This window comes from Tinamus guttatus, unplaced genomic scaffold, assembly GCF_059628265.1.
Source record: "Tinamus guttatus ecotype Peru unplaced genomic scaffold, ASM5962826v1 Tinamus_guttatus_pri_ptg000395l, whole genome shotgun sequence".
Lineage (NCBI taxonomy): Eukaryota > Metazoa > Chordata > Aves > Tinamiformes > Tinamidae > Tinamus > Tinamus guttatus.
The window spans coordinates 1-15,896 of NW_028288929.1; the positions used below are offsets into that span (position 1 = coordinate 1).

The 15,896-nt window shown below is 62.0% G+C and overlaps 1 protein-coding gene across 1 annotated transcript; it reads left to right on the forward strand.

The window, feature by feature from the left end:
• The first annotated feature begins 2,982 nt into the window (after positions 1-2,982).
• LOC148593429 (synaptotagmin-C-like) lies at positions 2,983-11,161 on the forward strand. Its single transcript, XM_088530951.1, has 5 exons — positions 2,983-3,108; positions 4,560-4,731; positions 7,173-7,302; positions 9,437-9,501; positions 11,031-11,161. The coding sequence occupies exons 1-4, from the start codon at positions 3,087-3,089 to the stop codon at positions 9,497-9,499; spliced, it is 387 nt and encodes a 128-aa protein (XP_088387077.1). The 5' UTR covers positions 2,983-3,086; the 3' UTR covers positions 9,500-9,501; positions 11,031-11,161.
• Positions 11,162-15,896: the final 4,735 nt, after the last annotated feature.

Consider the following 15,896-nt stretch of genomic DNA (forward strand, 5'->3'; position numbering starts at 1 on the left):
TGCTGCTCTGGTTGCAATTCCAGTTTTGGCTCCATCTTCAGCTCCATTTTTGGTTCCCTTTTGGCTCCATTTGCAGCTGCGGTTGCAATTCTGGTTTTGGCTCCATTGCCAGCTCCATTTTGACCCAATTTCAGCTTCAGTTGCAATTCTGGTTTCAACTCTGTCACCAGCTCCATTTTGACTCCAGTTTTTGCTCCAGTTGCACCTTTGGTTGCAATTCTGGTTGCATCTCCGGTTGCAATTTTGGTTTTGGCTCCATCACCTGCTCCTTTTTTGGTTCCATTTTGGCTCCATTTGCTGCTCCAGTTACAGCTTTGGTTGCAATTCTGGTTTTGGCTCCATCAGCAGCTCTGTTTTGGCTCCATTTCGGCTCCATCTGCCGCTCCAGTTGCAATTCTGGTTTTGGCTCCATTTTTGGCTCCATTTGTGGCTCCGGTTGAACCTCTAGTTGCAGTTTTGGGCTCCATCTGCTGCTCCAGTTTTCACTCCGGTTTTGGCTCCATTTGCGGCTCTGGGGGCAAATCTGATCTCGGCTCCATCATCAGCTCCCATTTCCAGCTCCATTTCGGCTCCATTTGCTGCTCCAGTTGCATTTCTGGCTATGGCTCCATTTCCAGCTCCATTTGTGGCTCCAGTTTTCACTCCGGTTGCATTTCTGGTTTTGGCCTCAATTTTGGCTCCCATTGCCCATCCGATTGCAGTTGTGATTTCACCTCTAGTTGTATTTCCGGATTTGGCTCCATTTGTGGCTCTGGTTGCAGATCCAGGGATGATTCTGGTTTCGGCTCCATTCCGGGCTCCGTTGCTCCTCCGGTTGCAGCTCTGGTTGCAATTCTGGTTTTGGTCCCATTTGTGGCTCCGGTTTCATGTTTGTTGCTCTGTGACTTTGGTTGCAATTAAAGTTGCAGCTCCAATTGCAACTCCAATTGCACATCCGATTGCAATCCCGGTTGCAGCTCCGGTTGCAATCCCGGGTCCGGCTCCATCTGCAGCTCCACATTTGGCTCCATTTGTGGCTCCGGATTTGGCTCCGTTTGCATCTCCGGTTGCAATTCTGGTCCCATCCACATCTCCGGTTCCGGCTCCGGTTGCAGATCCCTCTGTGGTTCCAGTTTCACTCCAGTTTTGGCTCCATTCATTGCTCCGTTTGGGGCCCCAATCATGGCTCTGGTTTCACTCTGGTTTTGCTCTGGTTTCACTCTAGTTTATCCCCGGTTTCAGTCCAGTTTCACCCCAATTTCTCCTCAGTTTCATACCAGTTTCTCCTGGTTTCACTCCAGTTTCTCCTGGTTTCACTCCAGTTTCACACCACTTTCTTCTCAATTTCACCTGTTTTTTACCCCAGTTTCTCTCCCCTTTCTCCCCCGTTTCAGCCCAATTTCACCCCAGTTTCACACTGGTTTCACCTCAGTTTCTCTCCCATTTCATACCAGTTTCTCCCTGTTTTCACCCCAGATTCATGCCAGTTTTCTCTCAATTTCACCTGTTTTTACCCCATTTTCTCCCCAGTTTCACCCCATTTTCCCCCCAATTCCTCACCATTTTCCCCCCACTTCCTCACCCGTTTCTCGCCTGTTTCAGCCCAATTTCACCCCAGTTTCACAGTGGTTTCACCCCAGTTTCATGCCAGTTTTCTCTCAATTTCACCTGTTTTTTACCCCATTTCTCCCCAGTTTTAGCCCCTTTTCCCCCCACTTCCTCACCATTTTCCCCCCACTTCCTCACCCGTTCCCACCCCACTTCCTCACCCGTTTCCACCCGTTTCTCACCCGTTTCAGCCCCATTTCTCACCGTTTCCACCCCACTTTCTCGCCCGTTTCAGCCCAGTTTCACCCCAGTTTCACACTGGTTTCACCCCAGTTTCATGCCAGTTTCCTCTCAATTTCACCTGTTTTTTACCCCATTTCTCCCCAGTTTCCCCCCACTTCCTCACCATTTTCCGCCCACTTCCTCCCCCGTTTCCACCCATTTCTCACCCATTTCACCCCAATTTCTCACCATTTCCACCCCAATTTCAGAGGCTCCGGGGGCGCTGCCCTTGGTCCCATGGGGCCAATGTCCCGTGGGGGACATTGAGGGACGTGGGGGACACTGGGGACATGGGGGACGTTGAGGGACATGGGGGACATTGAGGGACGTGGAGGACGTTGAGGGACATGGGGGACGTTGAGGGACATGGAGGACGTTGAGGGACGTGGAGGATGTTGAGGGACGTGGGGGACATTGAGGGACGTGGGGGACGTTGAGGGACGTGGAGGATATTGAGGGACGTGGGGGATGTTGAGGGACGTGGGGGACGTTGAGGGACATGGGGGACGTTGAGGGACATGGGGGGCGTTGAGGGACGTGGAGGACGTTGAGGGACATGGGGGACGTTGAGGGACGTGGAGGACGTTGAGGGGCGTGGGGGACGTTGAGGGACGTGGGGGATGTTGAGGGACATGGGGGACGTTGAGGGACATGAGGGACATTGAGGGACATGGAGGACGTTGAGGGACATGGGGGATGTTGAGGGACATGGGGGACATTGAGGGACATGGGGGACATTGAGGGACATGGGGGACATTGAGGGACGTGGAGGACGTTGAGGGACATGGGGGACGTTGAGGGATGTGGAGGACGTTGAGGGACGTGGGGGACTTTGAGGGACATGGGGGACGTTGAGGGACATGGGGGACATTGAGGGACGTGGAGGACGTTGAGGGACATGGGGGACGTTGAGGGATGTGGAGGACGTTGAGGGACGTGGGGGACTTTGAGGGACATGGGGGACGTTGAGGGACATGGGGGACATTGAGGGACGTGGAGGACGTTGAGGGACATGGGGGACGTTGAAGGACATGGGGGACGTTGAGGGACGTGGAGGACGTTGAGGGACAGGGGGGACATTGAGGGACATGGGGGACATTGAGGGACGCCCGGTTGGGCGCCCCGGTGTCCCCCGGCCCCGGTGACGTGTCCCTGACGCCGGTGTCCCCTGTCCGCAGGAGAAGGCCGACCTGGGCGAGGTGAACTTCTCCCTGTGCTACCTGCCCACGGCCGGGCGCCTCACGGTGACCATCATCCGGGCGTCCAACCTGCGCGCCATGGACCTCACCGGCTACTCGGGTCAGTGCGGGGACATGGGGACGTGGAGGGACATGAGGGACGTTGAGGGACATGGGCACGTTGGGGGACATTGAGGGACATGGGGGACATTGAGGGACATGGGGGACGTTGAGGGACATGAGGGGCGTTGAGGGACATGGGGGACGTTGAGGAACGTGAGGGACGTTGAGGGACATGGGGGACATTGAGGGACATGGGGGACGTTGAGGGACATGAGGGACTTTGAGGGACATGGGGGATGTTGAGGGATGTGGGGGATGTCAAGGGACATGGGGGACATTGAGGGATGTGGGGGATGTCAAGGGACATGGGGGACATTGAGGGACATGGGGGATGTTGAGGGACGTGAGGGACGTTGAGGGACATGGGGGATATTGAGAGACATGAGGGACGTTGAGGGACATGGGGGACGTTGAGGGACATGGGGGACATTGAGGGACGTGAGGGACATTGAGGGACATGGGGGACATTGAGGGACGTGAGGGGCGTTGAGGGACATGGGGGACATTGAGGGACATGCGGGACATGTCACCATCCCATGTTCCCCATGGGTCTGTAGCTCCACGTAAGCCCCCAGGGTGTCCTGTGGGGTGGCAGTTGGTTCCCCATGGGATGTCCTCATGTCACCTATGGGTGCTCACCTATCTCTGGTGGGTTCCATGCACCACCCATGGGTCTGTAGCTCCACGTGAGCCCCCAGGGCATCCTGTGGGGTGTCCCCAGGCTCCTGGCGCAGCACCCAATGGGATGTCCCCATGTCAGCTATGGGTGCTCACCCATCTCCAGTGGGTTCCATGCACCACCCATGGGTCCCATAGCTCCACATGAACCCCCAGGGTGTCCTGTGGGGTGGCAGTTGGTTCCCCATGGGATGTCCCCATGTCACCTGTGGGTGCTCACCTATCTCCGATGGGTTCCATGCACCACCTATGGGTCCGTAGCTCCACGTGAACCCCCAAGGTGTCACCTATGGGTGCTCACCTATCTCCGATGGGTTCCATGCACCACCTATGGGTCTGTAGCTCCACATGAACCCCCAAGGTGTCACCTATGGGTGCTCACCTATCTCTGGTGGGTTCCATGCACCACCCGTGGGTCCCATAGCTCCACATGTACCCCTAGGGTGGCCATATAAGTGGCAGTTGGTTCCCCATGGGATGTCCCCATGTCACCTGTGGGTGCTGACCTATCTCCGATGGGTTCCATGCACCACCCATGGGTCCCATAGCTCCACATGAACCCCCAGGGTGGCCTGTGGGGTGGCAGTTGGTTCCCCATGGGATATCCCCATGTCACCTATGGGTGCTCACCTATCTCTGGTGGGTTCCATGCACCACCCATGGGTCTGTAGCTCCACGTGAGCCCCCAGGGCATCCTGTGGGGTGTCCCCTGGCTCCGTGGGGGTGTCCCCAGGCCCATGGCCCAGCACCCATGGGTGCCCCTCGCCGCAGACCCCTACGTGAAGGCGTCGCTCATGGCCGAGGGCCGGCGGCTCAAGAAGCGCAAGACGTCCATCAAGAAGAACACGCTGAACCCCAGCTACAACGAGGCGCTCGTGTTCGACGTGCCGCACGCCAGCGTGCACAGCGTGAGCCTCACCATCGCCGTGCTGGACTACGACTGGTGAGAGCCGCCACCCGGGGGTGCCCCCACCCATGGGTGTCACCGTGCGTGGTTGCCCCCCGTCCATAGGTGCCTCCACCCATGGTTGCCACCATGAATGGTTGCCCCCCGTCTATAGGTGCTTCCACCCATGGGTGTCACCATGCGTGGTTGCCACCCGTCTATGGGTGCCTCCACCCATGGGTACCCCCCATCTATGGATGCTCCTCACTTGACAGTTCCACCACCCAGGGATGCCTCTACCCATGGGTGCCACCGTGCATGGTTGCCTGCACCCATGGGTACCCCCTGTCTATGAATGCTCCCCACCCAACAGTTCCACCACCCATGGATGTCTCCACCCATAGGTGCCACCATGCATGGTTGTCCCCCGTCTATGCATGCGTCCACCCATGGGTGCCACCATGCATGGTTGCCACCACCCGTGGGTGTCACCATGCACAGGTGCCACCGCCCATGGGTGTCCCCCATCTATGGATGCTCCCCACTTGACAGTTCCACCACCCATGGATGCCTCTACCCATGGATGCCTCCACCCATGGGTGCCACCGTGCGTGGTTGCCCCCCGTCTATGGGTGCCTCCACCCATGGGTGTCCCCCGTCTATGGATGCTCCCCACCCAACAGCTCCACCACCCATGGGTGCCACTGTGCGTGGTTGCCACCATGCATGGTTGTCCCCCGTCTATGGGTGCCTCCACCCATGGGCGCCACCATGTATGGTTGCCACCATGCATGGTTGCCTCCCGTCTATGGATGCTCCCCAGCCAACATTTCCACCACCCATGGATGTCTCCACCCATAGGTGCCACCATGCATGGTTGCCCCCCGTCCATGCATCTGTCCACCCATGGTTGCCACCATGCATGGTTGCCCCCCGTCTATAGGTGCCTCCACCCATGGGTGTCACTATACGTGGTTGCCCCCCGTCTATGGGTGCCTCCACCCATGGGTACTCCCCGTCTATGGATGCTCCCCAGCCAACAGTTCCACCACCCATGGATACCTCCACCCATGGGTGCCACCATGCATGGTTGCCCCCCATCTATGGGTGCCTCCACCCATGGATGCCACCGTGCGTGGTTGCCACCACCCATGGGTGCCCCCCGTCTATGGGTGCTCCCTGCCCAACAGTTCCACCACCCATGGGTGCCTCCACTCATGGGTGCCACTGTCCGTGGTTGCCACCATGCATGGTTGCCCCCTGTCTATGGGTGCCTCCACCCATGGGTGCCCCCCGCCCATGGGTGCCTCCACCCATGGATGCCTCCACCCATAGGTGCCCCCATGCATGGTTGTCCCCCGTCTATGCATGCATCCACCCATGGGTGCCACCATGCATGGTTGCCACCACCCATGGGTGTCACCATGCACACGTGCCACCGCCCATGGGTGCCCCCCGTCTATGGGTGCTCCCCGCCCAACAGTTCCACCACCCATGGATGCCTCCACCCATGGGTGCCATCATGCATGGGTGCCACCACCCATGGGTGTCACCATGCATGGGTGCCACCGCCCATGAGTGCCCCCGTCTATGGATGCCTCTACCCATGGGTGTCACCGTGCGTGGTTGCCCCCCGTCTATGCATGCGTCCACCCATGGGTGTCACCATGCATGGGTGTCACCACCCATGGGTGCCCCCTGTCTATGGGTGCCTCCACGCATGGGTGCCACCATGCATGGTTGCCACCACCCATGGGTGTCACCATGCATGGGTGCCACCGCCCATGGGTGCCCCCCGTCTATGTGTGCTCCTCACCCAACAGTTCCTCCACTCATGGGTGTCACCATGCATGGCTGCCACCATGCATGGGTGCCACCACCCATGGGTGCCCCCCGTCTATGGGTGCTCCCCGCCCAACAGTTCCACCACCCATGGATGCCTCCACCCATGGGTGCCACCATGCATGGTTGCCACCACCCATGGGTGTCACCATGCATGGGTGCCACCGCCCATGGGTGCCCCCTGTCTATGGATGCCTCCACCCATGGGTGTCACCGTGCGTGGTTGCCCCCCGTCTATGCATGCGTCCACCCATGGGTGTCACCATGCATGGGTGACACCACCCATGGGTGCCCCCTGTCTATGGGTGCCTCCACGCATGGGTGCCACCATGCATGGTTGTCACCACCCATGGGTGTCACCATGCATGGGTGCCACCGCCCATGGGTGCCCCCCGTCTATGGGTGCTCCCCGCCCAACAGTTCCACCACCCATGGATGCCTCCACCCATAGGTGCCACCATGCATGGTTGCCACCACCCATGGGTGTCACCATGCACACGTGCCACCGCCCATGGGTGCCCCCTGTCTATGGTTCCCTCCACCCATGGGTGTCACCGTGCGTGGTTGCCCCCCGTCTATGCATGCTTCCACCCATGGGTGCTCCCTCCCGGACGCCTGGGCCCCGGGCCGGGGTGCTGAGCGCCGCTCGCCCGCAGCATCGGCCACAACGAGGTGATCGGGATGTGCCGCGTGGGCAGCGACGCCGAGGGACCGGGCCGGGAGCACTGGGCCGAGATGTTGGCCAACCCGCGCAAGCCCATCGAGCACTGGCACACGCTGGTGGAGGTGAGCGCGCGTGTGCCCCCACGCAGGGGACACGCTGGTGACACGAGGGTGACGCGTGTGGCACGGGCACGGGGCCCACTGCAAGTGCTGGGGTGCGTGGAGTGCAAGGTGTGCCGTGCAAGCTGCACATTGGTGTGCAAGGTGTGCCGTGCAAGCTGCGCATTGGTGTGCAAGTTGCAATGTGTGCAAGCTGTGCCGTGCAAGCTGCGCATCGGTGTGCAAGGTGTGCACGCTACAATGTATGCAAGCTGTGCATTGGTGTGCATCGGTGTGCAAGGTACGCAGTGTAAGCTGTGCATTGGTGTGCATGCTGCATCATGCTGTGCAAGCTGCGCATCGGTGTGCAAGTTGCAATGTGTGCAAGCTGTGCCGTGCAAGCTGCGCATTGGTGTGCAAGCTGCATTGTGGTGTGCAAGCTGCAGCAGGGTGTGCAAACTGGGCTGTGCAAGCTGCACCGTGGTGTGCAAGCTGCATCGTGGTGTGCAAGCTGCACCGTGGTGTGCAAGCTGCAGCAGGGTGTGCAAGCTGCATTGTGGTGTGCAAGCTGCAGCAGGGTGTGCAAGTTGTGCCATGCAAGCTGCAGCAGGGTGTGCAAGCTGAACTGTGCAAGCTGCAGCAGGGTGTGCAAGCTGCATGGTGGTGTGCAAGCTGCATGGCGGTGTGCAAGCTGTGCCATGCAAGCTGCAGCAGGATGCGCAAGCTGCACTGTGCAAGCTGCACCGTGGTGTGCAAGCTGCATTGTGGTGTGCAAGCTGCAGCAGGGTTTGCAAGCTGCGCCATGCAAGCTGCAGCAGGGTGTGCAAGATGGGCTGCGCAAGCTGCATTGTGGTGTGCAAGCTGCACCGTGGTGTGCAAGCTGCATCGTGGTGTGCAAGCTGCGCCATGCAAGCTGCAGCAGGGTGTGCAAGATGGGCTGTGCAAACTGCATTGTGGTGTGCAAGCTGCATGGCGGTGTGCAAGCTGCAACAGGGTATGCAAGCTGCACCGTGCAAGCTGCATTGTGGTGTGCAAGCTGCATTGTGGTGTGCAAGCTGCGCTGTGCAAGCTGCACCAGGGTGTGCAAGCTTCACCATGCAAGCTGCACCGTGGTGTGCAAGCTGCAGCAGGGCGTGCAAGCTGGGCTGTGGAAGCTGCACTGTGGTGTGCAAGCTGTGCCATGCAAGCTGCAGCAGAGTGTGCAAGATGGGCTGTGCAAGCTGCATTGTGGTGTGCAAGCTGCAGCAGGGTGTGCAAGATGGGCTGTGCAAGCTGCACCGTGGTGTGCAAGCTGCATCGTGGTGTGCAAGCTGCAGCAGGGTGTGCAAGCTGCATTGTGGTGTGCAAGCTGCAGCAGGGTGTGCAAGCTGTGCCATGCAAGCTGCAGCAGGGTGTGCAAGCTGCACTGTGCAAGCTGCAGCAGGGTGTGCAAGCTGCATTGTGGTGTGCAAGCTGCATGGCGGTGTGCAAGCTGTGCCATGCAAGCTGCAGCAGGGTGTGCAAGCTGCACTGTGCAAGCTGCAGCAGGGTGTGCAAGCTGCATGGTAGTGTGCAAGCTGCATGGTGGTGTGCAAGCTGCATGGCGGTGTGCAAGCTGTGCCATGCAAGCTGCAGCAGGATGCGCAAGCTGCACTGTGCAAGCTGCACCGTGGTGTGCAAGCTGCATTGTGGTGTGCAAGCTGCAGCAGGGTATGCAAGCTGCGCCATGCAAGCTGCAGCAGGGTGTGCAAGCTGGGCTGTGCAAGCTGCATTGTGGTGTGCAAGCTGCACCGTGGTGTGCAAGCTGCACTGTGGTGTGCAAGCTGCATCGTGGTGTGCAAGCTGCGCCATGCAAGCTGCAGCAGGGTGTGCAAGCTGCAGCAGGGTGTGCAAGATGGGCTGTGCAAACTGCATTGTGGTGTGCAAGCTGCATGGCGGTGTGCAAGCTGCAACAGGGTATGCAAGCTGCACCGTGCAAGTTGCATTGTGGTGTGCAAGCTGCATTGTGGTGTGCAAGCTGCGCTGTGCAAGCTGCAGCAGGGTGTGCAAGCTGCACCGTGCAAGCTGCATTGTGGTGTGCAAGGTGCAGCAGGGTGTGCAAGCTGAGCCAGGTGTGTGTGCAAGGTGAGTGTGCAAGGGGGGGTGCAAAGGAGCCCCGTGCGAGTGTGCGACGCCGCAGGAGAAGGCCCTGGGCAACCTCGTGTCCAAGAAAGCGGCCGTGATGGAGCCGGGTTGCGAGTGATGGTGAGAGCCGGGAAATGGGAAGGACTGGGAGAAACTGGGAGCACGGGAGGGAATGGGAGAAACTGGGGGGCACTGGGGGGATCTGGGAGGGATTGGGAGATGCTGGGGGTGGAACTGGGGGGATTGGGAGGAATTGGGAGAAACTGGGGGATCTGGAAGGGATTGGGAAGGACTGGGAGAAACTGGGGGCACTGGGGGATCTGGGAGGGATTGGGAGGAACTGGGAGATACTGGGAGAGACTGGGGGATCTGGAAGGGATTGGGAGAAATTGGGAGAAACTCGGGGGCACTGGGGGATACTGGGAGGGTTTGGGAAGAACTGGGAGATGCTGGGGGGGAACTAGGGGGATTGGGAGGGATTGGGAGAAACTGGGAGAAACTGGGAGGGACTGGGAGATACTGGGAGAAACTGGGGGGCACCAGGGGATCTGGGAGGGATTGGGAGGAACTAGGAGAAACTGGGAGGGACTGGGAGATATTGGGAGAAATTGGGGGGCACTGGGGGATATGGGAGGGATTGGGGGGGACTGGGAGAAACTGGGGGGCACTGGGGGATACTGGGAGGGTTTGGGAAGAACTGGGAGATGCTGGAGGGGAACTAGGGGAATTGGGAGGAACTGGGAGAGACTGGAAGAAACTGGAAGCACTGGGAGAAACTGGGAGGCACTGAGGGATCTGGGGGGGATTGGGAGGAACTGGGAGATACTGGGAGAAACTGGGGGAGCACTGGGGGATATGGGAGGGATTGGGAGGAACTAGGAGAAACTGGGAGGGACTGGGAGATACTGGGAGAAATTGAGGGGCACTGGGGGATATGGGAGGGATTGGGAGGAACTGGGAGAAACTGGGAGGGACTGGGAGATACTGGGAGAAACTGGGGGGCACCAGGGGATCTGGGAGGGATTGGGAGGAACTGGGAGATACTGGGGGGGAACTAGGGGGATTGGGAGGGATTGGGAGGAACTGGGAGAAACTGGGGGGCACTGGGAGATGCTGGGAGGGTTTGGGAGGAACTGGGAGGTGCTGGGGGTGGAACTGGGGGGATTGGGAGGAATTGGGAGAAACTGGAGGCACTGGGGGATCTGGGAGGGATTGGGAGGAACTGGGAGATACTGGGGGCACTGGGGGATCTGGGAGGGATTGGGAAGGACTGGGAGATACTGGGAGAAACTGGGGGGCACTGGGGGATATGGGAGGTATTGGGAGGAATTGGGAGATGCTGGGAGGAACTGGGGGGCACTGGGAGATCTGGGAGGGATTGGGAAGGACTGGGAGATGCTGGGGGTGGAACTGGGGGGATTGGGAGGAACTGGGAGAAACTGGGAGAAACTGGGGGGCACTGGGGGATATGGGAGGGATTGGGAAGAACTGGGAGATGCTGGGAGGAACTGGGAGATACTGGAAGGAGCAGGGAGACACTGAAGGCACTGGGAGCTGGGGGGGACATTGCTCCATATTGGTCCCAATTGGCCCATATTGGCCCATATTGGGTCGCACTGGGCACTGCCCCCCCCTTCCCTCCCCTGCAGGCGCCGCCGGCCCGGCCGGGGGGACCCCGACACCGAAGCCATAGGGACCCCCGGGGCCGCCGGCACCGCGGGCCCCCCACTGTGAGCCCGGGCGCCCCCGCCGAGGGCCCAGGCGTCCGGGCGCCCTCCCCCGCCCCCGCCGGGTGACCGGGGCGGGGGGGGCGGCAGCCGGGTGCCCCCCGGCCAAGGGCCCAGGCGTCCGGGACCCCCCCCACCCCATTGTGCTCCCCTCTGTGTGTTTAAGGGGGGAGGGCCCAGGCGTCCGGGCCCCCCCCCCTCCATGTCTCCCTATGTGTGTGTTTAAAAGGGGGGTGCAGACCCCAAGAAGGGCCCAGGCGTCCGGGACCCCCCCCCCCATCCCTCATTGTGCTCCCCTCTGTGTGTTTAAGGGGGGGGGGCCAGGTGTCCGGGTGACCCCCCCCCCCAATGTCCCCCTGTGTGTGACCCTGGGAAGGGCCCAGGCGTCCGGCCCCCCCCCCTTCCATGTTTCCCTATGTATGTGTTTAAAAGGGGGGGGGGTGCAGACCCCAAGAAGGGCCCAGGCGTCCGGGACCCCCCCCCCATGTCTCCCTGTGTGTGTGTTTAAAAGGGGGGTGGAGACCCCAAGAAGGGCCCAGGCGTCCGGGCCCCCCCCCCCCCCCCGTCCATGTCTCCCTGTGTGTGTGTTTAAAAGGGGGGTGCAGACCCCAAGAAGGGCCCAGGCATCCGGGCCCCCCCCCATGTCTCCCTATGTGTGTGTTTAAAAGGGGGGTGCAGACCCCAAGAAGGGCCCAGGCGTCCGGGACCCCCCCCCTCCCCCATTGTGCTCCCCTCTGTGTGTTTAAGGGGGGGGGCCCAGGTGTCCAGGTGACCCCCCCCCAATGTCCCCCTGTGTGTGACCCCGGGAAGGGCCCAGGCGTCCGGGACCCCCCCCCCATGTCTCCCTATGTGTGTGTTTAAAAGGGGGGCGCAGACCCCAAGAAGGGCCCAGGCGTCCGGGCCCCCCCGCTCCATGTCTCCCTGTATGTGTTTAAAAGGGGGATGCAGACCCCAAGAAGGGCCCAGGCGTCCGGGACCCCCCCTCCTCCCCCATTGTGCTCCCCTCTGTATGTTTAAGGGGGGGGGGGGGGCAGGTGACCCCCCCCCCGCCATGTCCCCCTGTGTGTGATCCCGGGAAGGGCCCAGGCGTCCAGGCCCCCCCCCTTCCATGTCTCCCTATGTGTGTGTTTAAAAGGGAGGTGCAGACCCCAAGAAGGGCCCAGGCGTCCGGGCCCCCCCCCTCCATGTCTCCCTATGTGTGTGTTTAAAAGGGGGGTGCAGACCCCAAGAAGGGCCCAGGCGTCCGGGACCCCCACCCCATGTCTCCCTATGTGTGTGTTTAAAAGGGGGGCGCAGACCCCAAGAAGGGCCCAGGCGTCCGGGACTCCCCGCCATCCCCCATTGTGCTCCCCTCTGTGTGTTTAAGGGGGGGGGCCCAGGTGTCCAGGTGACCCCCCCCAATGTCCCCCTGTGTGTGACCCTGGGAAGGGCCCAGGCGTCCGGGCCCCCCCCCGTCCATGTCTCCCTGTGTGTGTGTTTAAAAGGGGGGTGGAGACCCCAAGAAGGACCCAGGTGTCCGGGCCCCCCCCCACCATGTCTCCCTGTATGTGTTTAAAAGGGGGGTGCAGACCCCAAGAAGGGCCCAGGCGTCCGGGACCCCCCCCCCATGTCTCCCTGTGTGTGTGTTTAAAAGGGGGGTGGAGACCCCAAGAAGGGCCCAGGCGTCCGGGACCCCCCCCACCCCATTGTGCTCCCCTCTGTGTGTTTAAGGGGGGGGGCCCAGGTGTCCAGGTGACCCCCCCCCAATGTCCCCCTGTGTGTGACCCCGGGAAGGGCCCAGGCGTCCGGGACCCCCCCCCCATGTCTCCCTATGTGTGTGTTTAAAAGGGGGGCGCAGACCCCAAGAAGGGCCCAGGCGTCCGGGCCCCCCCGCTCCATGTCTCCCTGTATGTGTTTAAAAGGGGGATGCAGACCCCAAGAAGGGCCCAGGCGTCCGGGACCCCCCCCCATCCCCCATTGTGCTCCCCTCTGTGTGTTTAAGGGGGGGGGCCCAGGTGTCCGGGTGACCCCCCCCCCCGCCATGTCCCCCTGTGTGTGATCCCGGGAAGGGCCCAGGCGTCCAGGCCCCCCCCCTTCCATGTCTCCCTATGTGTGTGTTTAAAAGGGAGGTGCAGACCCCAAGAAGGGCCCAGGCGTCCGGGCCCCCCCCCTCCATGTCTCCCTATGTGTGTGTTTAAAAGGGGGGTGCAGACCCCAAGAAGGGCCCAGGCGTCCGGGACCCCCACCCCATGTCTCCCTATGTGTGTGTTTAAAAGGGGGGCGCAGACCCCAAGAAGGGCCCAGGCGTCCGGGACTCCCCGCCATCCCCCATTGTGCTCCCCTCTGTGTGTTTAAGGGGGGGGGCCCAGGTGTCCAGGTGACCCCCCCCAATGTCCCCCTGTGTGTGACCCTGGGAAGGGCCCAGGCGTCCGGGCCCCCCCCCGTCCATGTCTCCCTGTGTGTGTTTAAAAGGGGGGTGGAGACCCCAAGAAGGACCCAGGTGTCCGGGCCCCCCCCCACCATGTCTCCCTGTATGTGTTTAAAAGGGGGGTGCAGACCCCAAGAAGGGCCCAGGCGTCCGGGCCCCCCCCCCCCCATGTCTCCCTGTGTGTGTGTTTAAAAGGGGGGTGCAGACCCCAAGAAGGGCCCAGGCGTCCGGGACCCCCCCCCCCATGTCTCCCTGTGTGTGTGTTTAAAAGGGGGGTGCAGACCCCAAGAAGGGCCCAGGCATCCGGGACCCCCCCCCCTCCCCCACTGTGCTCCCCTCTGTGTGTTTAAGGGGGGGGGCCCAGGTGTCCGGGTGACCCCCCTGCACCCCCTGTGTCCCCCTGTGTGTGACCCCGGGAAGGGCCCAGGCGTCCAGGCCCCCCCCCCCCCATGTCTCCCTGTATGTGTTTAAATGGGGGGTGCAGACCCCAAGAAGGGCCCAGGCGTCCGGGCCCCCCCCCCCTATGTCTCCCTATGTGTGTGTTTAAAAGGGGGGCGCAGACCCCAAGAAGGGCCCAGGCGTCCGGGCCCCCCCCCCCCCAATGTCTCCCTATGTGTGTGTTTAAAAGGGGGGTGCAGACCCCAAGAAGGGCCCAGGCGTCCGGGCCCCCCCCCCATGTCTCCCTATGTGTGTGTTTAAAAGGGGGGTGGAGACCCCAAGAAGGGCCCAGGCGTCCGGGCCCCCCCCCTCCCCCATTGTGCTCCCCTCTGTGTGTTTAAGGGGGGGGGCCCAGGCGTCCGGGTGACCCCCCCCCCATGTCCCCCTGTGTGTGACCCCAGGAAGGGCCCAGGCGTCCGGGCCCCCCCCCTCCCCCATTGTGCTCCCCTCTGTGTGTTTAAGGGGGGGGGCCCAGGCGTCTGGGTGACCCCCCCCCCCCATGTCCCCCTGTGTGTGACCTCGGGAAGGGCCCAGGCGTCCGGGCCCCCCCCCCCCCCATGTCTCCCTGTGTGTGTGTTTAAAAGGGGGGCGCAGACCCCAAGAAGGGCCCAGGCGTCCGGGCCCCCCCCCACCACCATGTCGTGTCCCCCCCCCCATCGTCTCGGCGTGTCGGTGGCCCCGGAAAAGCCATAAACGTCCCCAAAATAAAGCTCGAGCCAGGAGGGGCCTGCGAGTGGCTGCGCCGCGGGGCACAGGGGACACTGGGGACACCGGGAGGACGTGGGGACACAGGGATGGGACCTGGGGACGGAAGAAGGGGACACAACCTGGGGACACAGGGAGGTGGCACGAGGACACGGGGAAGGGGCGCAGGGACATGGGGAGGTGGCACCAGAATGTGGGGACACTCTGGGGGACACGGGAACATGGGGTGGGATATGGGGACCCCAGGGGGACACCGGGATGGGACATGGGGACACAGGGAGGTGGCACGAGGACACAGGGAAGGGGTGCAGGGACATGGGGAGGTGGCACCAGAATGTGGGGACACTGTGGGGGACACAGGACCATGGGGTGGGATATGGGGACCCTAGGGGGACACAGGGATGGGACATGGGGACACAGGGAGGTGGCACAAGGACACGGGGAAGGGGCGCAGGGACATGGGGAGGTGGCACCAGAACGTGGGGACACTGAGGGGGACACAGGAACATGGGGTGGGATATGGGGACCCCAGGGGGACACAGGGATGGGACATGGGGACACAGGGAGGTGGCACAAGGACACGGGGAAGGGGCGCAGGGACATGGGGAGGTGGCACCAGAATGTGGGGACACTGGGGGGACACAGGAACATGGGGTGGGATATGGGGACCCTAGGGGGACACAGAGATGGGACCTGGGGACGGAAGAAGGGGACACAACCTGGGAACACAGGGAGGTGGCACGAGGACACGGGGAAGGGGCGCAGGGACATGGGGAGATGGCACCAGAATGTGGGGACACTGGGGGGGACACAGGAACATGGGGTGGGATATGGGGACCCCAGGGGGACACCGGGATGGGACATGGGGACACAGGGAGGTGGCACGAGGACATGGGGAAGGGGCGCAGGGACATGGGGAGGTGGCACCAGAACGTGGGGACACTGGAGGGGACACAGGAACATGGGGTGGGATATGGGGACCCTAAGGGGACACAGGGATGGGACATGGGGACACAGGGAGGTGGCACAAGGACACGGGGAAGGGGCGCAGGGACATGGGGAGGTGGCACCAGAACGTGGGGACACTGTGGGGGACACAGGAACATGGGGTGGGATATGGGGACCCTAGGGGGACACAGGGATGGGACATGGGGACACAGGGAGGTGGCACGAGGACACGGGGAAGGGGCGCAGGGACATGGGGAGGTGGCACCAGAATGTGGGGACACTGGGGGGGA